This window comes from Ostrinia nubilalis, chromosome Z (assembly GCF_963855985.1).
Source record: "Ostrinia nubilalis chromosome Z, ilOstNubi1.1, whole genome shotgun sequence".
NCBI lineage: Eukaryota > Metazoa > Arthropoda > Insecta > Lepidoptera > Crambidae > Ostrinia > Ostrinia nubilalis.
The window spans coordinates 12288270-12316233 of record NC_087119.1 but is presented as its reverse complement, the minus strand read 5'-3'; the positions used below and the strand labels follow the sequence as shown (position 1 = coordinate 12316233).

Here is a 27964-nt window from a genome sequence, read left to right as displayed (position 1 = left end):
TTGCATTTTTCACTTGTCACTTGACTGGTGTGGAGAGGAGTGCTAATCATCTGTTTTGTGAGCGGTCCGTGTTTATTCGACGAACGAGTCCAATTACACAAATTTTCTATCTGGTCTTCAGCTCAGCTTAATTTAATTAGGTATGTACCTACAAATATCTGAAGTTAGTTCGATATTTTATGAAGTATTTGCAAGTGTAAAGGTTCAGCAACTCATTCGTCCAGCTATAGATTTACGTAAGTATAACATGAATACTTACGTATTATTTTAATTACGAACAAATTATTGCTGATTAGATCTCGTAGTTCATTAGAAGAATACGCCGTTAAATAAGACTAAAAATTTACTTTTATTCATCAAACACAGTTTTGTACAAATTATTGATTAATATCTATGATCAGTATTGATTCCAGACTTGTGTTTTTCTGCTAGTGATAGCTGTTCATAGGCGACTCAAATCAAAATTTTTACCCTTATCTCCTAATACCCAGAAATCTTAATGACGTGATGTTTGAGACAAAAAAGCTTTAAAAAATCAATACCTAGCTCATATTCTCAAGTGAAATAAAGGTTAATCTAATCCACTTAACAACTTTCAATTTTGATAGAATTTATTTGAAATTTTACACCACTTTCCTTTCTCTAATTACAACTTAATGAAGATTTCGAAAAAATATTTGATCTGTTTGTTACTGAATTCCATACTGTATGAATTAAATGTAAAAGACTGTGTTACACAGGTTACACACTTTTATTTTTTTCATGGTAGAATCATAAATAAATCATCTACTCAACACTTTTATTGCAGCACATCACATAGAAAACATATTTAATACAATAGTTGAATTAAGCAGACAATAGTTGGGTTAAAAAGGCTTTTTCTGTAAATGCATGCAGAGGTTGTGTAATCAAACTGAGGCTGCTCTTTGTGATTGCATCCATTGAATTGATGTTAAAAATTAGAGGGGTAGCCCTTAAGGAGCACTTTACACCAACCTTTGTCTACCCTAAAATCTGCTGCCCTAGGATCCAGCCTACATTCTTGTTAACTCAGCGGGCCCGTCGGGCAACTTGTAACCCACAATTGAGAGGGCCGGGGACCATCGAGGCATTAGCTCGGGCCACAATTCAGGGGACATCTTTAAAAAGGTGGGAGCTGGCGGGGTGTTTGCTCAGGCCCATTCTTAGGAGGGCCACTCTCGGTACTTCTCTGATCAGCAGAGCTGACTGATTAGCGGCATGGAGCAGACCGTAACCCGCTACGGCGGGCCCGGGGTCCTATCGTACCAGGGCCGCGAGGAGAAAACCTCTTTAAATAACAACTGGAGGAGGGGATTGGGGGTTCCCTCGAAGCCGGAGAGCCTCTAGCCTGAGGCGGAGCTGCGGACGAATGTCCAACTAGGATAATAACTCGCGGCTCCGTTTCTTTGGGCTCTGGTGGAAACCGTTGGGTTATAATGGGTAGGCCCTGCCTTTAATGGGTCGGCGGGGAGAGTCCCACATAACCCACTGGCCGTCCCCATCGACCAGTGGGTATGCGCAAAGCATTTCCCGACGTAAAAAAAAAGGGTCCAGCCTACATAGCCTACTGGTTAAACTTTCTTTTGGGCACAAGGCCTCCTTATGACTATTGTAAGTTGTAACATTCAATCTCATTTTTTCCAATGAGGCCATTAAATTAGCCAACTGATTAAGTGTGTATGACTATACACTGTGTGGTGGTCTTTATTCTCCAAGCCATGGATTTTTCTATTGTCTTCATGCCTTTTAACAAATTGTCTGCCCAAGCCCCACTTAAGCTCATATTTCACCTGCTGACATCATAACATTCTTTATTCTTTTATCAGCAAAAGATGTATCAACAATTAAAATTTAATCAACACATTTCATGGCTCTCTGTATGACACATACACAATCTGTTTTGTAGTAAGAGAAGATGTGCATGTGTAGGACAATATACATTGCTTGTAAGACTTGATTTTTGTTGTTATTTTATTATTGAGGTAAATATTAAAGGTGTTTGAAAAAGATCTATTCTGACTCAGATACTTATCTCTTAGGAGCTTCATGCAGACATAATTATACTAAACAGTATGATTTATTATTATTGATTAATGATTATCCACAATATTCTTCCTTCTGAGGAATTTCCTAAGGTTACCTAATTCTTGAAGATATTATGAATTGTTAATAATTTCAGTTATCAGAAACTCAAGAAACTTATTATGCATAGTATTAGCTCTATTGTTAGGAGTATATCTCTAGGTAGTGTTAAAGTTCAAAAAAATAAGCAGATCCTAATTGCGTCATTGATTTCATACATCTCTTCATAATGTCTCTACATACCTACCTACATACACCATTAACATTACAGCAATCTGTATGGTAATTGGCAAATCAATAGATAGGTACCTACCTACGAATTGTTTGCGTATGGTGGTCTTAAATTAAAAATCGTCTACAGTAAACAGTTGTATGTTTTCACTAGGTGAAATAAAATTAATATGTCAAAACATGTTATTGATAAATCCTTAAAATTTTGTTCAAGTTTTTGAAATATTTGGATTACAAAAGACATAATAATCATATTTAAATACTTATGATACTTAGAGGATCCTATGACAGGAGCTCCCAATGTCCCAATCTTTGCATCCCGTGACGCAGTTACAATTTTAGTATTTTGTCACGACGCCCTACCCTTTGAAAAAGATACAGTCGAAAGAAATAGGCACTAATATGCAACACAGAAATTAATGAATTTTTGTAAGGTCGAAAGAGGGCGCGTCTCATATAAGTTAGGGAACCCCTGATCTAAATAGTTCTAACTAGCTTTCCGCCCGCGGCTTCGCCCGCGTGGAATTTTGTCTGTCACAGAAAAACTTTATCGCGCGCGTCCCTGTTTCAAAAACCGGGATAAAAACTATCCTATGTCCTTCCCCGAAACTCAAACTATCTCTATGCCAAATTTCATCAAAATCGGTTCAGTGGTTTAGGCGTGAAAGCAAGACAGACAGAGTTACTTTCGCATTTATAATATTAGTATAGATTTTGTGTATGGATGTGTTATTAATCAAAATCAGCTAATACGAAAAAAGATGCAGAAAAAGGCGAACCTACCCAGATAACATGGCTTTTATTAAACAGTACATAAATGTAAACGAAACAATAAATTAACGTTTAAGGTATTATTATTGGTTAAACAATCGATCATATTATTTTTAATGTAAGTAGGTAGGTACTAAGCTGTGCGAATTTTCTTGACGTGTTCACTCGTATTTCGTATAAATAAAAGTAAGATATCCACATGTATAAGAGAAAGTTTAGTGGTTTTGCGTACGCATTTGCCCGTCACTTTCACTAGAACACCAAAGGCGATAAGCAAATACACACCTTATTTATACGGAATACCGTTGCTGTACCTTGCTAATGCTTTTAGTCATATGGATTAAAAAATAAATTGACTTTTGTTACAATTTTTCAATAAATAAATACAAAAAGGTTTTAGCTTATGAGGTAGGCTACCTTTTCACTGATCATTGCCCTTGGTTTCGCTCCCGTATTTTTACAGTTCGTCAAAGGAAAAATCTTCAGGCTGTAATCGGTAGGTAAACCTACACGAAAATGATTGAATCATCCACTTAAATATAACAGAATTCTTTAGAGATGGGCGCTTCCCATCTCATACTTCATTCCTTCACACATTCCCTCGATAGTCGATTATTATCGATACCATCCTATTGTACCATGCAGTGTACGTTATGATTAGAATAAAGCTTTTGCAGGAAATGAGTGCACAACTGAATTGATTGCTTCAGCGAAATGTCATTTACGAACCGCTATGTTACACGTGTCTACGCTCTGCAATTAAATCTCGTGTAACGACCCGTTGCTATACATACATGGGTCATACCTAAACCACATTTCCACGGTAATACTATCTACATATATATTACCGTGACATAACCCTTTACTTGTGTACTGTACCTATTTTGTACCTAGTATCTTTTCTATGCAATACCATTACGTTCTTTGGAAAGGTTCTCCAGTATGCATAAAGCCATTTATATAACGTTCGTTCAGGCAGCGTAAATAATTCACTTTGTGATAATTTTGGCTATGATTAAAGTTAATTAATTAATTACTCGTAATTCCAAAAAACAGTACCAGTATTACAAATATTACAATGACATAACATTAATAAATCGATTCAATAAATTCGTTGCTGCTGCACTGCTTTTGACAGACGATGGCAAATCAAGCTAAATACTGTTGCTTCAACATTAGACTCTGTATTTGGAGACTTATGGATGCGGTCGCGAAATTGAATCCGTCACAAATGTAACATTATTTCTGTGACTCATACATAAATAGCTTAGAAGTCGATCGATGATGTTCCCAGTTATTTTCCCGGGCCGGACTTATTTTTGTAACATAAAGTGTAGGACGGGATAAATTAGAAAAAGACGTCCATACAAAGTGTAGGCAGGCAACCGCCCACATAAGCGACGAGAATAGAGCTATTTTCTTGCTATTATAACAAAAACGTGACACACACAAGACCTGCCGTTCGTATTAAAGGAACAAACAGCACCTTTTTCGAGAACAAACAAGTAATTACATAATTTAATTCTAACACATCTTGAAGTAGTTTAAAATAAGGATTTCTTCTGTCTGATATCGTCACACAAGAAAAATATGTAGGGCTACCATAACAAATCAAGCTACATACGCTTGCTAGGTTGCTAACTTGCTAGTAATGTAGTACATAATATGTTAGGCAGTTAGCCACATTAATAAAAGTTAAGCTATTTTGAACATTTTGATAATCAATATTTAGATTAGCGACGAAAAAAAAAACACTATTACGTATAATGACTTATTAATTACTTATGTTATTAAACCTTCGACCTCATCATTGCAATTGACATGAATTTAGTTCTAAAAAAAAGTTTATTTTCAATAGGTATCTGTTTTTAAGTCGTTTTATTGTGTTTTTGAAATTACTTTTTAATCTAGCTCTTTTAGTAATCAACCAACAGAAAAAAAAAACATAATAGGCTTCTTAACCTGACCTCCAAGCTGCTTTCATTTTACAATTTTATTTTTTGTAATAATATGTTGTTGTGATGAACCTACTCATAAATCAACAATTTGATCTGCAATTTTTCCCTGAAATCATCATTATCATCATCGAGCTCAAGAAATAATTAGGAGTAGAAAAATTTACAACTCAAAACAAGATTGTTTTTCACATTTGTAGTTATAAGACGTCATTGAAACTTAAATTTTTGCCCACTTATTCTCAAGAGCTCTTTTGTTCTAACGAATATGTTAATGATACCTCGCGCCCCGTACGGAAGTCAGTCTTGAGCCTCAATGCTAAAGGTTATAATATGGTTTTTGATACAGACGTAATGTTTTATTAATAGCCCCGCCATCAAAGACGTGGCAATGCAAAATGGTCGACCCGATTACTAATTTGTAACCAGTTTAAATTATTTCTAACACGTCCCACAAATGTAACTGGTGGCCTTATCATGAATTTTGCGAAGCCAAGCGAATTAAAATTATACGCAATAATCAAAATGAAAATCGCGAAGTTGTTGATTGTAACGTTGTTGTTGACGTAATAGCAAAAATCTTGCCATCGCAATGATAGCGTTTTTACGCTGATAGACCATTTCAAGATTTTATGTATTATTATGTGCATTAGTCGGTGCCCGTGACATCGTGATTAGTTCAACTAGCCTATTTCTTTCTTCGAAGTTTTATATCTTACTCTATCTCCTAGTATGGAGATACGAGTAGATGTTGAGCAAGAACAGGCTATTTCTTTTTTCGAGGTTTCATAATGATTTGTTTTTTTTTTTTTTTCATTTATTTGGGACATAAAACAGTCTTAAAGTTATTGTTAGATGCATTTTCCAATATTTATATTTTCTTGTATAAAAAATGCCGATCGAGTTTTTGCGCTGTAGAAAAATTCCTGGAATATTTATTTACTTGTATAAAAATTTCCGAACGCCTTTTTGCTCTGTATTTCCTTTTAACGCACGCAAAATTTCGTAGTCGTTCATTTTACTTGGGGCAAAACTTCTTATTCGTTTGTTGTGACCTTGTTTACAATTTTGTATGGAATCTTTTATTTTCATGTTTATTTTTGTCGATACGAAATTTTAAATATCAGTGAGGTTGGTTTTAGAATCGCGCTGATGCTGGCTGACCGTCAAGCTGATACAAAATTACAAACAGGGTCACAACAAACGAATTAGAAGTTTTGCCCCAAGTAAAATGAAAGACTACGAAATTTTACGTGCGTTAAAAAGAAATACAGATAATAAAGGTGTTCGGAAATTTTTATACAAGTAAATAAAAATATTGGAAAATGCATCTAACAAATCTTTTATCACAGATTGACTTGGCATATTAGCGCAACTTAGGAGTTTTATTGTTTGTTTAATAATACTTTACAAATATTTCGCTAAATTTATTTTACATAATTCATTCTTCTTTTATTACGCGTAGATAACGACTTCAACTGGACGTTGATGAATTTGAAGAAAAATAATAATTATGTAAACAACAATAAAAAAAACTTTCACAACTTCTAAATGAAAAACCCATTGTAATTCCGATTGTAAAGTCAGTATTTCTTTTGGTTTCAGGTGAGATGATGCGCAAGATATAGAGTTCAACACGCCATATAAACTCGATAGGTTGGTATTTTACTTGATATTTTTTTATAATGTATGTTCACTATGTTATGCCACCCGATGGGTAATGCTAATTTAAAACCAAATATGTTATTTTATGCAAAATGTTTTAATAATTTAGCTATATCCTGTTTTAAAAGACAAAACGAGTGCATTAACGAAATTAAAAAAGTGCAGCAACATAATGTCAGGCGGCATATCAAGCTAAGCTCGTGGCATCTAAGCAGTCGTAACAGGTGCAATTTTGCAATAATCTGATATACACTGTAGTTTGTTACCAACTCCGGAACTGACTTCAACAAATGAATGAGCGCATGGGAAACTAATGCATATACCTTTATTAGTTATCTAATTTTATGTGGATTCTAACGAGATATAAAAATAAATCTGCATGTAATCTTCTTTACTTGAATATTTAGGCAACCTTGTCGTCGAGTTTATATTCTTGTATTTAAAATTATTTTAATTTTAATTCGGGTATACAGAAGAGAGGCTATAGAATTAATGCCCGTGAATTACAATACTTTCGGGATCAGTAGCCAGTTTTTCGATAACCTTGATTAATACTACATAAAACATACGGGTCGAATTGAGAACCTCCTCCTTTTTTTGAAGTCGGTTGAAAATAGAGAATTATGTTTAAAAATGTAAACGATAAACAAAAATCGTGTTTTAAATCAATAACAGGAAAATGGCGCTGAAACAAGAAAGTGCTCCCACTCTCACTCCGTCCCGTCTGCCTGCGGCCTTTCGGGAGGGTGGCATTCCTCCTCTCGCCTCCGAGGACTTCGACGATGTTGTGAGTCAGAGTCATTTTTAAACTAATGCTTTATTTCTTTTCTTTTTTTCTTCTGTCTGATTAATTTCGTTGCGAGTCCAATGACGGATTAACTTTCCCCCGGGAAAAACTTGATCTTCACTGGTTGGGGTTTTATTGGCGATCAAGCTGTAGATCCTGGCTACACAGGAGTTGCAGCGGTGGGAATAGTCCCGTATCCGCGCTCCAGTACCTATCAAGTGCACAAACAAACTGGATACTTATTTGGTCTAGGAACCAAATTTTACCATTTTAAAGGTCATAACTTCATTTTATTGCAATAACACGACCAAAAATGAGACACTAAAAGAACTGTGAACATTTGCGCTCACATTGTATCAAAAGCTAATCAAATGAGCGAACCTGTTACAAATGTAAATGTGTATTTTTTTTTATTATTTGACCTACTTTTTTTCTAATCATTGTGATGGGATATACCTCACAATAGACTTCATTATTTAGCTTAATTTCCAATTAAATTATTTAGGTATTTTCATGAAAAATTACTTCCTGTTTTTCAGGATGACTTCGTTGACGCAGTCGCAGAGCAGTCCAAGTTAGTATAGCAAATTAATTTACTTTCCTTCAAGCAATAATGTAATGAAATAAAAATTAAATCACATTACCATGATTATTTTTATTAAGCCCGGTTTCCACCAAGGTACAGCGGAGCGGAGAAGTGTCGGGCCTTCAAATTATTCTAGAATTTGACAGCGGCGGATCTGTCCGGTGCGGAGAAGAGAAGTGGAAATAATGAAATTTGATTGATTATTCAAAACACTTCTCCGCTTTGCTCTTGGTGGAAGCCGGGCCTTAATCGTAATTACTGGAAAAATATTGTGGTACTTATTTGCCTTTAATTTATATGGCTTCACCTGTAATTGCTCTGCAGAGAAACGCGAGGTGGGCTTTTAACTCAGGGCACGTGGGCCAACAACGTGATTATGTTCGGGGAGGCAAAAGTTTAATCATTTTCTAATTTCAGTTAATCAAACGTCTTCCAAATATATATTTCTTCTTCTTGTTATATAAATGATTTGTTTTCATCTACAGATGTGACATGGACTTGCAACTAGCATTTGAAGACTGTGAGGTTGCCATTAGAAAATTCTTTAATAACGATTTAGTGGGGGCTATGGACATCATGTCGCCATGGTATGTCCTTAATTTGTTACTCCATTTCAGAGTATTGTTGTTGTTTTTAATTGTTAAACTCAATTGGCTTTTTAAACTGACATGCCTTTTTGAGTTGCTCACTTATATGGCTACTAGCTTTCCGCCCGCGGCTTCGCCCGCGTGGAATTTTGTCAGTCACAGAAAAACAATATCGCGCGCGTATTTGCTCACCGTTTAGACCTACCCTGGACTACGACCACAGAATAAATAATAGTAGTACCTACAGAAGGATTACTCCGCAAGACGATTTAAATAAATGCGAGTCTTGCTACGACGCGATACAGTGTAATTCAGCTCGCATAGCACTACGTACCTACAATTTTATTCACCTACAAGTTTTGTCTTTTTCTAAAGCGTGTCTCTGAACTCTTCTTACGCTGTTAGGGTTGCTAGACATCATCTAGTGAAAAAAATAGAATTAATCTACTTAGGTATTTGTAATGAGGTACGTATGTACGTAAGTATTACTGTTATTTTACCTTTGTAAAAAATAACATTTTAAATATACCTACTTAAGATAAAAAAGTACTTATTTTAATACAATGTCTTCATTCATACCTATTTTAAAATAAGATAAATAAATTAAACATACCTACTACCATAGAAGAAAGAATGACATCATACCTACCTACTTATTACGCAAACACGAAACGGCTTCATCCTAGAACGAGAGGCGTCACCCGAAAATCATGTTTGTATTTGGCTTTGCACAAACTTACTCCAATGTTACTCGCTGTACTTTGGCAACAATTTATTTTTTCCTGAATATTGTTGGGGTGCATTATGGTATAGGTGTACCAGAATCTCATGGCAAATAGGGAAAATAAACTTTGTTGAGAGCAATACTGGGGAAATTGGAATAAACGATCTTGATACTGTTTAATTTTTTACTTTTATGACTTTAATATTTAGTTGTATACAGGGTGTTAGGTAAATGGATATATGAGCCGACACTAGCCCATGTTAACATGGTCATATAAATGGTATGGTGAAGTCAGAAATTCGATATCATCATTTTATTTTTTTTAATTTTCATACAAAATAAATTTTATAAAATCCGATTTGTATGAAAATTAAAATAATTAAAATGAAGATATCAATGCTCAGGCTCATATACCCATTTACCTAACACCCTGTATAGGATATTCCTTACAAATAAAAAGATCATATTAATGAACATGAAGTACGAATATACATTTTAGGTAGGTATGTGTATGAAGAATGTTGTTATACATCGGGAAAATGTCTTGAAAAATAAATAAATCGTATGCATAATACTTTATGTAACAAATTTTATTATGCATCATACTTTTAACTTATCACTTCATTCAGAACTAGAAAACGATTCTAAGAACTCCACTTGCAATTTCTTGTTCTTCAATAGATGATCAAAATAAAGAGATAAAATCTTTTTCAATTTTCTTTACATGGTCATAACATTTTGACCATTCCCCTGCACCAATTTGTGAGATATACCTGAAAACCCCGATAAAGCAGCTATTAAGAATAATATAAAAAAACATAACCCTCCTTGTGACGTAATTGGGTAAAATAAACTTTATGCCCGTTTTCACCATCGATCCCTAATTTTTAAGTGACCCCTTTGGAAACAAAATTCCTGTTATGTGTTACCATAGGGGTCACTTAAAAATTAGGGATTGATGGTGAAAACAGGCAATGTATCAAAACATTTCAGTCCAACTTACTGTCAACTCGACGACGCGCTTTAGAATCAAAGATTGACTTTGAATTATGCCTTATTTTCCAATTCATATTGAAAACAATATGATTTGCTTGAGCTTTTTCGACTTTTTCACAAAAATAACAAATAGTCAAGAAGAGATTACAAAATTTTTGCAGCGGCTGACAGATTTCATAATTTTCTTTGACAGGTGACAATTAAACCATAGACAATTGCCATATGAAAAACACACTTTTCCAATATTTTTGTTTGCCATGAGATTCTGGTACACCTATAAAAGAACTATTTTAAAAAAAGAGCTAGTCGTAATTTGGTGTCCCGATGTTACTCTTCCGTTTTATTTACCTACACGGAAAGGTAATAGGTAATATTTTAACGATAAAATTCTTAAAACGTCATGAATTGTATTCACAAGAAATTATTTCATCATCATCATCATCAGTTCAGCCACAGGACGTCCACTGCTGAACATAGGCCGAAAAGAAATTATTTATTAAAGGCAAAACATCAAGTCCCGGACGGGCGCGCTTGTGACACTCGACTGATATAATACCCGCCGGCGGGGCGCTTCGCTGTAGGTAAATAACGGATGTACCACGCGGAGTGAGCCAGGCCTGCTACGACAAACATTTTAAAACCAAAATCAGCACAATCGGCCCAGCCGTTCTCGAGTTTTAATCAGACTAACGAACAGCAATTCATTTTTATTTATATAGAATATATAGATAGATAGATGATAGCTAGCGGCCGCCCGCGACTTCGTACGCGTGGATCCCGTTTTACCCCCTTCATCTATCCTAAGCGGTTTAGATTTTTTTCATACAAATGTTTTTTCCCGCTAACTCCCGTTCCCGTAAGATTTTTGCAATATCCTGTTGTAACTAAGCTTTAAGTTTACTAAGGTACCTGCATGCCAAATTTCAAGCGTCTATCTTACGCAGTTTAGATTTTTTCATACATATGTTTTTTCCCGCTAACTCCCGTTCCCGTGGGAATTTTGCGGTATCCTGTTGTACCTAAGCTTTAAGTTTACTAAGGTACCTGCATACCAAATTTCAAGCGTCTAACTTAAGCGGTTTAGATTTTTCATACAAAAGTATTTTCCCGCTAATTCCCGTTCCCGTGGGAATTTCGGGAATTCCTTTCTTAGTGCACCTCTACGGTACCTAAACTACGTCCCTTCCAAATTTCAAGTGCCTACGTTTAACCGTTTAGGCTGTGCGTTGATCTGTCAGTCAGTCAGTCAGTCAGTTTCTCCTTTTATATATTTAGATGAGTAGACCACATCGGTCACAGAACTGGTAATTGGTAGTGGCGACTGGCGACCACCAGTAAATCGACTGACTTCGATAACATTAAGGATGTTCGTTGCATCTACATATATTTTAATTCATAAGTCATCTTAAGCTTCAATCTGGAATAGTTTATGTATTTTATCATATTTTCAATCAATTTTTTCATTTAAAAAAATATCCATCTATTTTCCGAGACATAGTCTCATTACAGTCTTAATTCTCTAACCTAAAATCTCCACCTTTAATCGGTTCTGTGGCAGATAGGTATGACTGGCACATAGTTACTTTAGCTTGCTACATATTCTGTTTTTTGTTCCGTCCCAGATTTTATCTTATCTTCTATCTTTTCTCTGATTTTTCACAATAAATATCAACTTTCATGTTTTCAGGTGTCGCACGTCCCTATACCACAGCTTAGGGGCGTCCATTTTTGAGTTCATTCCCGCCATTCTTACCTTTGATCACGGGCAAATCAATCGCGCGTTATCAGCACTGAAGATCTGCATTAATTTATGCAACCAACACAGGCGGAATTTCACGCTTGTCGAGAGCATTGGGACCATTATCAAAAAGGTTAGCTAATCTTACCATCAAACAATACTAATCTTGATATTATTTCAGAGTTAAGGTTTATCTTACAATACATAAGAGTTGTTTCCTTATCTTATCGACATCATCAGATATCTCGCCAATGTGTAACATTGTAACCAACGTGAGTCAACACATTCCTTGCAGCTAAAACAGCACAAATGCTAATATATCATTTTTGGTTTTGCTCAGCAAACAATTTGTAGCATCTTGCCGCAAAAATGGTCGTATTACAAAAATCTCTTCTGTTCTGTTTTTATTTCTTTACAATGACCATGTGATTTAAAGCTTATATTTCTTACAGCCCAATTACAGTTCGTACACTGACATGGAAGCTCACGCCGAGCTATGTTACGCTGAAGCCCTTCTACTGCAAGCCGCCATGACAATAATGGAGGGCGAGGACCTGACCGGCTTGATTAAAGGGACTATCAAAGTCAAAAGCTGTTACAACAGTTACAAGTAAATATATCGAAATTAATTTGTTTGTCAATAGCACTCAGCACAATAAACACCAAGGTTACAATGTAGGTAATTACTTTAAAAAATTTGAACGCCAATTATGACTATCTATTCAACATTACAATCGAAAACCTGACCGTATACCAGTAAATATCCTAACTATACTAATTTAGAGACCAATTGATAACACAAAATCTAAACCAAACCAAATAGGACTTGATAAAAAACTGGATTTCTTGATCAATTAACAAAATGTTAAGTTCTTTTATAAAAAAAAATACTTGAAACGTTGAAACCACGATGTTTCTTACTAACAAACTTATTTCCTTATAGCTCTATTCGAGATGGCCTTTAATTTTCATAAACAAACCGTTTATGACTTTTACAGTTAACAGAAATTCAGACTAACATTTACATTGCAAATTCGCATCTATTACAAATGTATAGATGCCATAGCGTTTAATTTAACTTACCGTCGTTCGTTCTACAGATTGTCGCTTAAGAAACTATACTTATTCAAGATTAAGATAAGTATTATTGTGATGTGAGAAGTCAAGGTCAAGTTTAGTTGTTTTGCATTAGAAACGCGTTATCTTTACACTTATGTACCTAAATTGTTCATTTAGATTGCATTATATTGCAAATCTTAAAGAGTCAAATTAGTTTCTTTTGCTCACGCTACTGGTAATTACTAGAATATTTAAAATGCGTAAATGCAGATAAATTGCGTAACTCGGAAATATACATTAACAAAGGAAATATTACAAGACATTGAAAATAGAAAATAAAGACACATCTTACATACATACCTACAATTACAAGTGTACAATGTAAGTACCTACGTTCGTTAGGTACACCAACTGCAACATACATATTTAAAAATAAGGAAGTTGTGTAAACTTTCCTTAACAACTTTAGAAATGATTCACTATTTAGATTCTTAATTATTATTATTACATTGACACTGATAAAATATTGTAACCAGGCTACTTCCGTTGTAAATAAATGCGAACATTTATAATAATGATCAAAGTTATTCAAACTGAATACATACTTATACCTACATATTTTTTTATTAAGACTCCCCGCAGACTACAAACTTTTTGTCGGCCGATAGTTGGGCCCGATTCTAATTTGTATGAAAAATCGGCCGATACCAATGTGAGAGAGAATGCCTTATGGCATTAAACTCGCCTTTTTGTACGGAACATTCTTATGTGTGTGCAATAAAGTCTTTTAAATAAATAAATGTGCGCACTTTCATACATGTTCATACTAATTAACAGCCCGACCCAACTATCGCCTCTCTCTCCTCCGCTCCGTTTAACCACCCCAGACAAGCTAAATTACACCATATGGTCAATGAAATTGAACATATTTTTTTTCAAATACCTTCGCGAAGTCGAAGTAAAGCTTCTGTACGTAGTACTTATTATTATTCTGTGGTTTAACTTCATGTTTTCTTCCAGAGACTGCGCGAAGATTCTAGAGAAAAAGAGGTGGGATAATGAAGAGTCCAAGATCCATTTCCACAGCGGCGTGCGGCTCGGAACGGCTACCTTCAACCTGATGATCTCGCTGCTGCCGCCGAAGATCATCAGCCTGCTGGAGTTCGTGGGCTTCTCCGGGAACAAGGTCAGGTTTGTAACGACAATACATCGCAGTTTTATTCAAATTTTTTATTGCATTAAGTGTTTATCTGTACATATTAAGTGTTTATTTTATTTATCTGTACAACTAACCCTGACTCTCTTTCTTTTTCTTTTCATTCTTTATTTTCTGTATCGATTAATTCTTTTAAATGTATGTATATGTATATGAATGGATTACTTCTCGAGTGGCTACCATAATGTGGTCAAGCGACCTGCAGGACCTGCCTAGAATGCGTGTCATATATCGTTTTATTGATTTTACACGATAAGCGAATACGAGAACATGTGTAGCCTAAAATCAATGATAAGATCAGACCATATTATGGCAGCGTGCATCCTAGGTCAGCTGGTGAAGGTTGCGGGAATCCTTGGAAAACCTGTGGGAACCTAAAAGTGGTTTACCCGTTGCCTAATTTGTTATTACATAATACACTGTTGAGAACCAACAAAAGAGTTTTTAATGTTTTTTTACTTTTTCTTACAAACAAAATAAAATCACACTTCACTCTGACAGCTGGAAAAAAAGTCGTTTCATTTATACATTTTATCCATACATTATTCAATAATTCATACATTCAATAATTAATTTATGTCTTAAGCAACATACACACTGTAAAACCCTGGTTCTCCTGAATAAATAAATGAATAAAATGGAATTGATACAAAGACTCATTCATAAATGTCCCGTGTCTTTTTATTTTAGTTGATATAAAGACGTTTTTTCTTCTTCTTATTCGTTACGCTCTTGGCAGAGCGGTCGTGGTCACGTTGCACACTGGATCGAGCCCATACAAAGCGTTGGACATCGCTTCCTTACTCAGTGTTTTTAAAATAAAATGAGATTGCGTCAACGTAGTAACTTCAAATTTTTACAGTGTAATGTTGACAAGTTTATCTTTCTAATGTGATAGATTTTACTTATTAGATGGCAATTAATATAAGTGAAAAAAATTCTTAAAATATAGTGATGAAAATCTTGTATTTATTGTTCAATTAAAAGCAAATACTCACTCATTTTGGTCTGTTTCCATATTTAAAGAGTAACATAGTCTAAGAATACTCTAAATTTATTCTCATTAAGTGTTAAAATTATTAAAGAAATATTTTTGTAAACGCCTGATTTTTCATTGCACACAATCACTTTGTTCGATTTTGTCGAGCTTGATTTCATATTCTGTTAACTGTTAGATACATAATCTAACAATACTCTAAATTTATTCTCATTAAGTGTTAAAATTATGAAAGAAATGTTTTTGCAAACGCCTGATTTTTCATTGCACACAATCACTTTGTTCGATTTTGTCGAGCTTGATTTTATATTCTGTTAGCTGTTAGATACATACTAATGCAATTTTATAGGGACTTAGCGGACTACAAAACTGACTCCAATCAACAGATTGCCTAAGCCAATCTACGTTTGTAGCTAAAAACTGGTTCTCATTATAATGACACTACTTCTTCTTGCGACAAACAGTGTCAATGAAATTATTGTTTTTTTTTTTATAGTTATCTGATAAATAAAATGTGTAACTCAATACCTACCTAACACAATCATAAATTAAGAAAAAAATACATACAAAATGTATGTATGGTATGTACTAAATTCAACGACAATCTTTTGAGATGATGACAATATGATTTTTTTACTATATCTGTTTTATAGTATTTCTTTATGTTCATAAAGTACCTATTAACTACGTTAGTACTTACCTGTGTTTATCTGAAGAGAGTGTATGCGAAAACAGCTCTAGTATCCTAGCTAAAGAACTAGCGCGATCTTTCATCGTGGTTTTTAATAATGCATACAAATCTCTATTTGACTTGAGGTTTTTCATTTTAATGAGTATTTTTACTGAATTGCACATGATAAACAACTCATAAACCAAAATAAACATCTTTGGTTTACCTGACATTATTTTAGTGTAACGAATTTTACCTAAGTTAATTTTGCTATGCGGAAAAATGAGGCGCTTTTATTTAGTTTTTTGTGATTTTCTCGAAAATAGGGATGAATAAGGGTCTAAAAACTGAGTAATAATATCGCCCACGTTGTCATCTATCATCTCTCATTCATGGTTTGTTAAAGATCGCCCAAGATGTCAACTAAAACACGCAGTTTTCATTTAAAAAAATACCTTTTAAAAATACGTCAAAATAGCCAAGCTAGAAGTTTTTTAGGCACTCATTTTAACACACAGATTAAGATAAAGGTATAAGCTAATACATTAATAAGTAATAACATAAAACCAGTGAACGAAATTGGATAAATTGACAATACAAACAGAAGTCAGAAAATCCATGATTTTGACTTTGTTCACTTTACGGTCGCACCACATAACTATGATAGTAGATCATGACTTGATATTAGTGATATTTGATAGAATGAAGTCTCATCTTTCAATTTATATGCAAATCAATCTTGTTTTAAGTAGTTGCATTTAAAGCACCATGTCCAACACCTTGTATGGGCTCGATCCACCGTGCGTTGAGGCGTTTAGGTGTTTGCAAAGAATCGGTTATTATAGGTGGTTTCGTGGACACATAATAATCAAATTGTTGCTTTCAGGCTCTCGGCTTAGCTGAGCTGGAGGCTGGCTCCCGCGCGCCCGGGATGAGATCAGTTCTCTGCGATCTCACACTCCTTGGTTACCACCTCGTCATCTGCCACTTCATCGGCTCTACTGGCGACCTGCAAATATGCGAGAAGATCCTCAAGAAGGAACTTAAGGTATTTACTTAACCCTATATGGAAGTGGGAATATGGTTCCCAACATACTTTTAACCTTATTCTCTTGTTTTAAGGTCAAAAAATTGATTATGTTATGACTGTTATAGGGTTAACTCATCGTTATCTTTAGCTTACGATCGAATATTAATTGATATAAATACTTTTTGGGTTTTATTGGAGGTCAAGCTGCAGATCCTAGCTACACAGAAGTTGTAGCGGTGAGAACTAGAGGTGGAAATGGTTCCGATAGAATATTGTCTGTAGCCCTTTGTTCATTTACGTCACGTGTTATAACGTAGTCTACTAGCCCTGTTGCGTCGCGTCGTGTCACATCGCGTTGATCATTGACCTATGACACCGCGTTTGCTGCGTTAATTTACAACGCATGATATAGGTGCGTCGCCGCACCGCAAACATTTTGTCGCATCACTGTTATTGTACACATGTGGTATGCGGCGCCGCAATACGGCACCGTCTCGCTCAATCGAAGTGGCGGTGTTCTTGCGGTGCGGCGGAACGCACTGTCTGGCATATCATTGATTTTTATATGCAGGACGCCGCAGCGACATCGCTCCGGCGCCGCGCCGCGACCGCATCGCACCGTGTGCCTTCTTCCTAACAGGATATTATTTTCCAGGTGTACCCGAACAGCGTGTGGTTCCTGGTTTTCAAGGGGCGTCTGGAACTCCTGCGGGGCCTGTTCGAGCCGGCCATCGCGACCTACAACCGCGTCGTCCTCAACCAGGAGACGTGGAAGCAGTTCCGCCACGTCTGCTACTGGGAGATCATGTGGGTTAACGGGTAAGTTCTGATAATTGTGAAAAATCTATAATGTTAAAATAACGGTACCGTTATAGCCAATGAGCTGCTGTCATAGTGACAGTGACGTAATGTCAGTGTCACACTAGAAACGTCAGAGGGACGCGCGCCGGATGACTCCCGCGTGCTTTTGTGCTAAGTGATGACTTGTATTTAAAATAAGGCTTAAGCCAGCGTTTTATTTATGAGAATAGATCTACCAGCCTCTTATAGTTCAAAGTTCTACTGAAATAAATTTTGAAGGCGTGGCGTATAAGAAATTAATGATGTTTTTTCCTGTAATTAATTTAATTTTTCACGGATGCCCACTAGCTGATTGTGACCCAGAGCTGGTTATGAAAGCTTAATATAGTCTCAAGTTTACTCCTAATATTTTAATCGACTTCTTATTAAAACAGTCGATAAACATCAGATACATTTTTATTGTACAATTAAACCATAAAAAACATTATTAATCATTTATGTGAATTTATTTTTTACGGTTTAATCGTCCTGCCAGGCTTATGATGGACTGGCGCGAGGCCGCCTTATACGCCGGCAAGCTGATCGAGGAGAGCTCCTGGTCGCGCACCGTCTACTCCTACACGCGCGCCGCCATGCTGCTGCAGCTGGGCGACAAGCTGACCGCGGCCGAGAGGCAGCAGTGCAACGAGCTGCTCAGGTAACCCCGCCAGCTGACGACGACTGACGCTGACCGAGGAGACTCCTGGTCGCGCACCGTCTACTCCTACACGCGCGCCGCCATGCTGCTGCAGCTGGGCGACAAGCTGACCGCGGCCGAGAGGCAGCAGTGCAACGAGCTGCTCAGGTAACCCCGCCAGCTGACGACTGGCGCTGACCGAGAAGACTCCTGGTCGCGCACCGTCTACTCCTACACGCGCGCCGCCATGCTGCTGCAGCTGGGCGACAAGCTGACCGCGGCCGAGAGGCAGCAGTGCAACGAGCTGCTCAGGTAACCCCGCCAGCTGACGACGACTGACGCTGACCGAGGAGACTCCTGGTCGCGCACCGTCTACTCCTACACGCGCGCCGCCATGCTGCTGCAGCTGGGCGACAAGCTGACCGCGGCCGAGAGGCAGCAGTGCAACGAGCTGCTCAGGTAACCCCGCCAGCTGACGACTGGCGCTGACCGAGAAGACTCCTGGTCGCGCACCGTCTACTCCTACACGCGCGCCGCCATGCTGCTGCAGCTGGGCGACAAGCTGACCGCGGCCGAGAGGCAGCAGTGCAACGAGCTGCTCAGGTAACCCCGCCAGCTGACGACGACTGACGCTGACCGAGGAGACTCCTGGTCGCGCACCGTCTACTCCTACACGCGCGCCGCCATGCTGCTGCAGCTGGGCGACAAGCTGACCGCGGCCGAGAGGCAGCAGTGCAACGAGCTGCTCAGGTAACCCCGCCAGCTGACGACTGGCGCTGACCGAGAAGACTCCTGGTCGCGCACCGTCTACTCCTACACGCGCGCCGCCATGCTGCTGCAGCTGGGCGACAAGCTGACCGCGGCCGAGAGGCAGCAGTGCAACGAGCTGCTCAGGTAACCCCGCCAGCTGACGACGACTGACGCTGACCGAGGAGACTCCTGGTCGCGCACCGTCTACTCCTACACGCGCGCCGCCATGCTGCTGCAGCTGGGCGACAAGCTGACCGCGGCCGAGAGGCAGCAGTGCAACGAGCTGCTCAGGTAACCCCGCCAGCTGACGACGACTGACGCTGACCGAGGAGACTCCTGGTCGCGCACCGTCTACTCCTACACGCGCGCCGCCATGCTGCTGCAGCTGGGCGACAAGCTGACCGCGGCCGAGAGGCAGCAGTGCAACGAGCTGCTCAGGTAACCCCGCCAGCTGACGACGACTGACGCTGACCGAGGAGACTCCTATATTAACGAAAAAAATTAATTAACGTGTACTTGAAACAAATCACGTTTGGAACTCGGCCATCATCCGCAATTGACAGTTCATATCACTCACTTTATAGCTTATCCCTTTATACAAAACAACAACAACACGACATTCATTGACTCAAGGCGGTACGAAGATCGCGGCTCAGCTTGAGGACATTTTACTCTGCGCCATAACTACATGCTTGATATCCACATTGATATCAAGTCAAAAATATTTATTCAATTTTGACCAGTATTTTGGAACTTATGAACGTCAAAAATATTTTAAAAAAGGTAGCCCATATGGGGCACTTTAACGTCTCCTTATCTTTTGGGCGCTACCTCTGTAAAAGGTGTCAGCCACAGGATTTTGCTTCACAAAGTGTAGCTTGTGTTATATTTACCTATTATGTATTACTTTATCAGCAGTTAGAACTCGGCCGGCTACGCGGCTCTTAAGTGGGTCGGTCATTGCCCTCGAGTAAACAAAATATAATTTCAAAAGAATGTTAATCAAAAATATAGGTATTTTCACTAAACGTTACTTGGTGACAAAACAAACAAATGTTTTTATAACACACAAAAACATGTTGATCTCCTGTTGAAATGTCAAGTCATAATCTGATAGTAAATGTGTCAAATAAATTAGTAAATTATGTATAGTTTCTATTACAACAGGAGTTATCATTCCTTACAATCAAGAAAGGTCACTTTAGGTTAACTTCAATCTGTGTTAAAGAGGCTCCAACTTCCAACCCACTACTACTTGAGTACGTGTAATAATAACGCGTAAAAATAACTTTGTGTTGCTAATTTATTATCTAACAGGTCCACATTATTATTTGGGTCTATGTATCTATGTGATAAACAAAATTAAAGATTAATGTTTAAAGAAACCTGGAAGCACTTACAATCCGTTGTTTTGTGATTCCTCCCAAATACGAACAAATTAAATACGTCAGACGAACTAGTCTAGGATAAGTATCGAGGATCGGAGGAGATATAAAACAACCTGTACTGATGACAAAATGTGGTCTAACTTCATGTTAAAAAGATCTTCGATGGCATGGTCACCCTACTCCCTAAACTCTGGTCAATAGTTTCAAACGCCATGGGTCGATGATGTAGCTGTTACTTTTGTTCTCTTGCCCCCATGTCAAATGTAAATTCTAGGACGCATCATTCTACAAGCACAACAGCACAAATGTGTAAATCCGCCGCTAGAAGCGCTCACTCCCAATAATTCACTTCCAGTAACGCGTTGTAGTTAGTAGTTAGTTTAGGTAAGTTCGTGACACTCAAAGTGACCGAAAATTTGACAACATTTATTCTAAGGCTGAGCACCTTCTTACTTTAACTTGGACAAACGTCAAAAATCTGTCAAACTTCATACAAAAAACACCGACGATCGTGCCATCCACGAAGACGCGCCCCACGATTCTCCCGCTAATGTTTGAGTCATTTATCGGTACACGCTAAATTATCGAGTGCACACGCACACTACAACAACGCTTCCATCGACCAAAAATTGGTGGGGTGCGTCTTCGTGGATGAAGTTAGGTGGTGCAACTCAGCCTAATTATATCAAAGACGTGTTGCGTACTTTTTGGCTACTTTGGGTGTCACGAACTATTTGACTGTACAACGCGTTTCTGGAAGAAATTGTTAGCGTACAAGCACAATGTGTAAATCCGCTGTCAACTTGTGTTCTTTTGTTCCAACCTCACACGTAACTTCCAGGAACGCGTCGTTCTACAAGCAGCGCATCGCCGGCAAGTCGCTGCCGATGGAGAAGTTCATGATCAAGCGGTGCGCGCGCTACGTGGCGCAGGGCGGGCAGCTCATCCTGCCCGGCGTCGAGCTGCTCTGTCTCTGGAACATGTTCCATATTCTGGCCAAGAACAACCGCGGCGCGCAGAGCATTCTCAAGGTAGACATTTGTTTTTTTGAGTTGGCGACAGCGCACACTGGGCGACAGACGAGACGCGCGCGCCCTACATTTGAGACATTTCATACATTCGCTGTCGTCGCGCCGTCGCGTCTCCGCGACTTCTTGTCGCCCAGTGTGCACAGTCGCTTATGTTATGGCTTGCATTCTCAAAGTAAACTTTTTTTAGGTCAGGTTATGGCTTCGTTACTTTTGCACATGTGGTAAAATGTATATTTCAAGTTATCAGAACATTCAAAATAATGATTCCCCCCTTTTCCCTTGATGAATTCGATGATGTGGCTCATTATTGAGACGTTGCGCGGATTTAAGAATAAGAATACTTTATTCAGTATAAGAATACAGTACATAACATTAACCTAGAAGCTATGCTGAAGAGGCGTCTACTCAGCAATTCGAGAAGCTGGTTTTCAGCGGGAACCAACTCACGATGAGGATTGCGGATTGCGCGTCTTCTTGACCGAGACCATATCGAGGCAGTTTACAGACTAGGCCTGCTTCTTGAGAGAACTTGCACCGTTTTGTTTCATTAACCCTCATGCACATTGACAGCTGATCGAGTCGACTCGCGACCGGCTGGAGTCAGGCCCGCAAGAGTGGATGGCTGGCTACGACGCGGACAACCGCGCGCTCCTGCGCTATCTACACGGCTGCTGCCTCGCCGCCATGGGGCTGCCGCGGCTGGCGCTCGAGACCCTCGACTCGGTGTTCCAGTGAGTACTCCAGGCCAGGGATGTTATTTATATCCGTAACCGTAACCGAAACTTTCGGATATCCGAAATAAAAAAATATCGAAACCGTAACCGATTCAAAAGTTTCGGATGTAGGCAGTTTAAATTGTTTTTTTTTGTATAGCATTATTATGTAAAGGCATAACAGCCTGATTTACCAATATTATAGTGCCATCTAGAATCATTTTTTTATTCTTTTATTACTTTTCATTCGATGTGAAGTGTGCGGCTATGAATGAACTGTGTTGGAACAACTATTGCAAACTGCATTCTAAAGTACAGATATCCGTAACCGTAACCGAAACTTTCGGATATCCGAAATAAAAAAATATCCGTAACCGTAACCGAAACCGGTATAATATTATTTCTATATCCGTAACTGTATCCATAACCGAAACTACATATCCATCCATCTTTAGGCACTGACCTGTGGCCTAATTCACGTATTCTGACAGGCAAGATCTCGCTGCCGTTCAGAAGTCGTCCCATTGAAAAACAGTTCTAAATCCGTATTCACAAGGGTCATTTTGATAGAACGATTACTCGATAAGATCGCAACTCAGTGTTTTGTTGTCGTTGAAGTTTTGTTACGTGAATAAGGATACTTATCTTCTACATTTTTTAGTAATTTAGTTCTTACGATCGCTCGAAACAAATAGGGCGATTCCATACTTTTTGCAAGGACGTCTTTCATTTACATTTTACGTTACCATTTCACTTACCAGAATTATTTCTAAAAATATCTCGTTGTTCTTTGAATAAAAATTAAAAATACATATTGATTGTAAAATATGACAATTTGGGATGTAAAATCATTATAATTTTTTCATTGTTCTTTTTTTTCAGATTGAAGAATGACATAAAAGAGGACACTTTCTTGCTTCCGTACTCGGTCGCTGAAATGGCCATGTGCCATTATCACCTTGGCAACAAAGACCGCGCCATACAAATGCTTCAGGATGCCAGGTAAGGAAAAAAACCTCAGCCTCAGCCAACTTTCAGCCTACTACTACTACTACTACCCATAGAAGTCTACTGCAGGACGTCTTTCGCCAAGGAAAGTCTCAAATAACGATCTTCCACTTCTTTTACCGTCGCTAGCAGCCGGTACCAACCTTCTGGAAAAACTCATCATTATTTTGTATGTCCGTACGCTCCAATATGGCAGTTTGACATGATTAGATAATGGACAACTTTATATAGCAATTAACGATTTTCAATGCCTCGAAGGTATTAACGATTAATAAAATACCTCATTTCTTAAGATCTTAGAAAAATTTATGAATGTTAAACGTTTTTAGAAGCATCAAAAGACATAATTATTTTAGACGTATAACTCGTTTTAATTTCCTAAACTGATAATAAGACTTGTAGAAAGATCTATGATAAGACAACTGCAGATGCGTCACCTCTAGCTAAATGAAGCACGACAAATTATGGAACTTGATTGGCGTGATTTAAATGACAGGTGTCACCCTACAGCATTATCCATTAGCAATAAATTACCGTTATACAATTAACAAAAATGTTGGCAAATTGTCTCCGGCGTAATTTCAATACCCTCAAAAACGTATTGTTTCCATTTCAGGAAAAAATATTCGGGATATTCCCTGGAGTCGAGGTTACACTTCCGCATGCATTCCAAGATGCAACTGGTCAAGAGCAGCTCCCCCGATAACTCGGCCTCCAGCAAAGCCACCACCAGCGTGTAAACTGACAACCCTGCGATTAAGGGCGCCTTCAAATTTGCCGCAGGGTGCAGCACTGAAGCCGCACTGCTGTCGCTAAGCTTGAGAATCGTAGTGTTATACATTTAGTTGCACGATGGACTTTGACGAAGAAACACTGCTCTTAGTATTACTATTAAAACGAAAAAGGATTTTCGGCAAAAAACACGTGAGCGCAGTCACTAGTCGATCGATGAACTGATGCGTGGCCGCAGCGCGGCACTTTGCAGCATATTGTAGACGCCCTAACAACCATTCGAATATTTCCCGCTTATACCAAATCAAATTAACATCATTGAATCAATCATATTGCTTACGTCTTCTCGTAGCTGCCATTATAAATGGTGCCCTACTTTTATACTTTTTATATAACCCTTTATATTACATAGGCATTATAATAGTATCCATTTGAAGTTTGAACTATATTTTCTATAATATGTATACCCAAACAACGCTTTCGTAACAACTGCCTTTGCGTGAATTTCTTGAACGTACACAATGTTTTACTTTATGTAAGTAGACAAAGATTCTAAAATATATAGATACGTCATTATAGAAATAAAATTACATTGTACAAAATAGTGAAACAGATTAACGACTGACGTACAATATATCTCGAATTTTAATTTTAGTTATAACATTTAAATGATGTATGTTTGGCTCGAACGAATTACCTACTTTAGATGCCAAATTATATTTAAATAAGTTTCTTAGAAAATATTAACGTCCTGAATCTGAAAAGCTGTCCATGACTTGTGTAAACCAGCACTGACTGCAAGTTTCAATTAAATTACAATCATTTTACGAAAGAATTTTGATTCGATACGAAATAAATTTGATTAATGTGACGTCACGTGTGACAGTCTCTGCACACAAAAAGATTCACACTGTAGCTTGGTACTCTTCAATGGTAGATAAATTCTAACTTACCTTCCTACGGATTGCTACGTATACAGGATTTGAAAAGTTTCTAATATATTAAGTGCACTGAAAATAATATTACGTACCTACAAAATATACCTGATCACTGTCTCATGAGCATATCCTTTATGATTATCAAAGAAATATATAATAAACCAAGGATTTCTGATATTCTAAACTAAAACATATTTGAATATGGTACATAATTATTATGTTAACCATAAGAAATAAGTCAATTCGGATTAATTCTTAAAGGCGGTTAATTTGCTCAGTTTCTAGATACCGTACTTTTTTTATTTAAATATTAAATATGTATGTATATCTCTAAAATTAGAAAATAGGCTTCTATGAAGCTACATATTACCCTTACTTCTAAAAATCGACCGTCTATACATGTATTTTTGCAATTATGTTATGAATTAAGTTATATTGATAGTAGGTACATAATAACCAATTCGTGTTTTTAAACTGAATCTCTGTGTATGTTAAACTTATATTGTTATACTTAACTATAATAACAATAATTATTTAATGACAAACCAGAATGCTTGTTAAAAGATTTCTTCAGCCTGTATTGTACTTGTATTAACACTATTATTTTCTGAACCTGTTTCCTTTTTCTTGGCATCATAGTAATTTGAATAAAGGTTCTACTAATAATATTTTAGGTCTTTAATGTGAGGTATTATTATAATTAATTACCGAATGTTGAATACCAACGCATTCATTGACAATACCTTGACAATCTCTGTGTACTGTGTATTTTGTGGATTGAATTTTATTCTGACTTTGTTAGTGCACTATTTAATTCACTGATTTAATTTGAATCTTTTGTTGGTCTACTTTTTTATGTAGAAATTATTGTGTTATATTTTTTAACAATTTTGTAAATGTTATGTTATATTATTTATTATTGGCAAATCATTTTTACGTGCACCAATTGAACGACATCGTTTAAAATATACAAAATGTACTATGGCTAAATGATATATTTTTATATGCCTCGTATATCGCCAATATTGTGGTTTACATATAGATATGTATACCTAGTACAAAAATACAAGTAAACGTATATATTTAAACAATGCGTTTCCTAATTTTAATAAGGTATTCCTATATGCCATTACATTTGATTGTACTTATGTGTTAATATTATTTTAATTATAAACAAGTTGTGTTTGTTGTTTATTCGTTTAAACCCGTTAAAAGCCGGGTGAAGTCGCTAGTTGTTAATAAATTAGAATATCTACTTTCAAGTAGGATTTTGTGGGAAAGTACAATAACTGCATTTTTATAAAATATTGTTATTTATTGAATATTCGGATATTATATTATTTAAAAATACAGATAATGGCTTGTACTTACGCCTAATAATGTATGTAAATTGCCAGTATTTATGTGTCACTATAAGTGTCACCCAGTAGAACATTCCATTTTTGTGAAACTTATTACATAATGTTAATAATGCATTAAGAACACTTTTTAAATAAACTGTAACTAGTAAAATCTCAATATTCAAACCAATATACTATAATCACATACCCACCATATAACCATACATATTTCAGATAATGCCAGACAAAACCCCTTAAAAATTTCCTTTTGCTTGATCCAGGCCTAGTACTTAGTAGTTTCCTGGGTAAAAAGAGCAAGAGTTTGAATTAGTCCGTCACTTTACTGAACAAAAAATACTCGACACGTATTTTTCAAACTAACGAAATTTGAAAGAGATAAAGCGCGCCAAAGTTCGTATGAAGAGGCCCATAACGTCAAGAAGTGCTTAAAAGTGTAGCACTTTCTGACGTCACGGGGAACTTCAACGCACCATAACTTCAAAATTACTTGTTTGTTTGACAAATAAAAATATAGTATGTGTTCAATATTTTTTGATAAAATAATTGGCGGACTAAAAGTTATTTTTTATGAAAGTAGCCTAATAGACTCACAGGAGAAATCAGGCGTTACTTTATTTGAGCCTGCCGGCCTTGCCTAGGGAAAACTACATCAATACGTTGTTTCTTATTATTGTAATGATTTATGTATACCATAATGATCTTCCAAATACTTTTAAATTATTCAGAGTACATTATTAATTAAGTTAACTTTGTTGTTAAGATTTATTGTTTTTTATACTGGTACTGGTAAGCCTAAATAACGAATTTATGCAATTGTCGACTTAGTAGTATCCCTTACTTATGTATTGTGGTTACCATCTTGAACAGTTTTATCAAAAACCCGGACAAATTGGTCACAAACTGAAATATGCGTTTAGCATAATTTATACAAATTGCGTTATAGTTATTTTCATCTTAATCTTAAGATGTTTCAATTTGAACAAATCCAAAAAATGGTAACCCAATACATATGTTATTATGACAGTTCGTATTTTATTTAGATAATATTTTTGACAGTCACGTATTTAACATAATGTAGCCTATGTACATAATATGTTACCCAGGCCATTATTATCGAATCAAACGACATTTCATTCATCAAAATCCGATGAATTTTAGGCGCTACGGAGGCACATAAAATATTACTTTCCACGTAACATTTAGAGACGCCATAGTCTGGTAAAAAGTCGTGGTGACCACAACGAACTGTCCAGTAAAATATTATGTACATGTTTAATGTACTTACTAATTAAAATACGAGTTTACTTATGTAATATTTTGTATAAATATATTACTTTGTTCCCAATAGACTTGATACACCTATTTTTATAATGTAGAAATCTGGTATTTTCGAATGAACGTAGAAAATAAAGTATTGATGTATTTAATCTTACCTTTTTTTTACTGACCCG

At 37.0% G+C, this 27964-nt stretch overlaps 1 protein-coding gene and 1 long non-coding RNA gene across 2 annotated transcripts in view; both read left to right on the top strand.

The window, feature by feature from the left end:
- Positions 1–27964, top strand: part of LOC135086772 (uncharacterized) — a 371747-nt gene that overhangs the window by 181157 nt on the left and 162626 nt on the right. The gene's annotated exons all lie outside the window — the stretch shown is intronic.
- On the top strand, positions 26–27940 carry LOC135086947 (tetratricopeptide repeat protein 39B-like). Its single transcript, XM_063981771.1, has 19 exons — positions 26–140; positions 6666–6716; positions 7401–7512; positions 8052–8086; positions 8584–8685; positions 12093–12276; positions 12596–12753; positions 14223–14388; positions 16972–17133; positions 17771–17934; positions 18452–18613; positions 18799–18904; positions 19065–19195; positions 19381–19486; positions 19647–19780; positions 21572–21761; positions 22332–22492; positions 23357–23476; positions 24099–27940. The coding sequence occupies exons 3-19, from the start codon at positions 7405–7407 to the stop codon at positions 24220–24222; spliced, it is 2313 nt and encodes a 770-aa protein (XP_063837841.1). The 5' UTR covers positions 26–140; positions 6666–6716; positions 7401–7404; the 3' UTR covers positions 24223–27940.

Bases quoted from the DNA above. Each gene is read 5' to 3' on its own strand.
- LOC135086947 (XM_063981771.1), top strand. From the start codon at position 7,405: ATGGCGCTGAAACAAGAAAGTGCTCCCACTCTCACTCCGTCCCGTCTG. The intron at 21,762-22,331 runs GTAGACATTTGT...GCACATTGACAG, and splicing joins GCGCGCAGAGCATTCTCAAG to CTGATCGAGTCGACTCGCGA. The intron at 23,477-24,098 runs GTAAGGAAAAAA...TTTCCATTTCAG, and splicing joins CAAATGCTTCAGGATGCCAG to GAAAAAATATTCGGGATATT.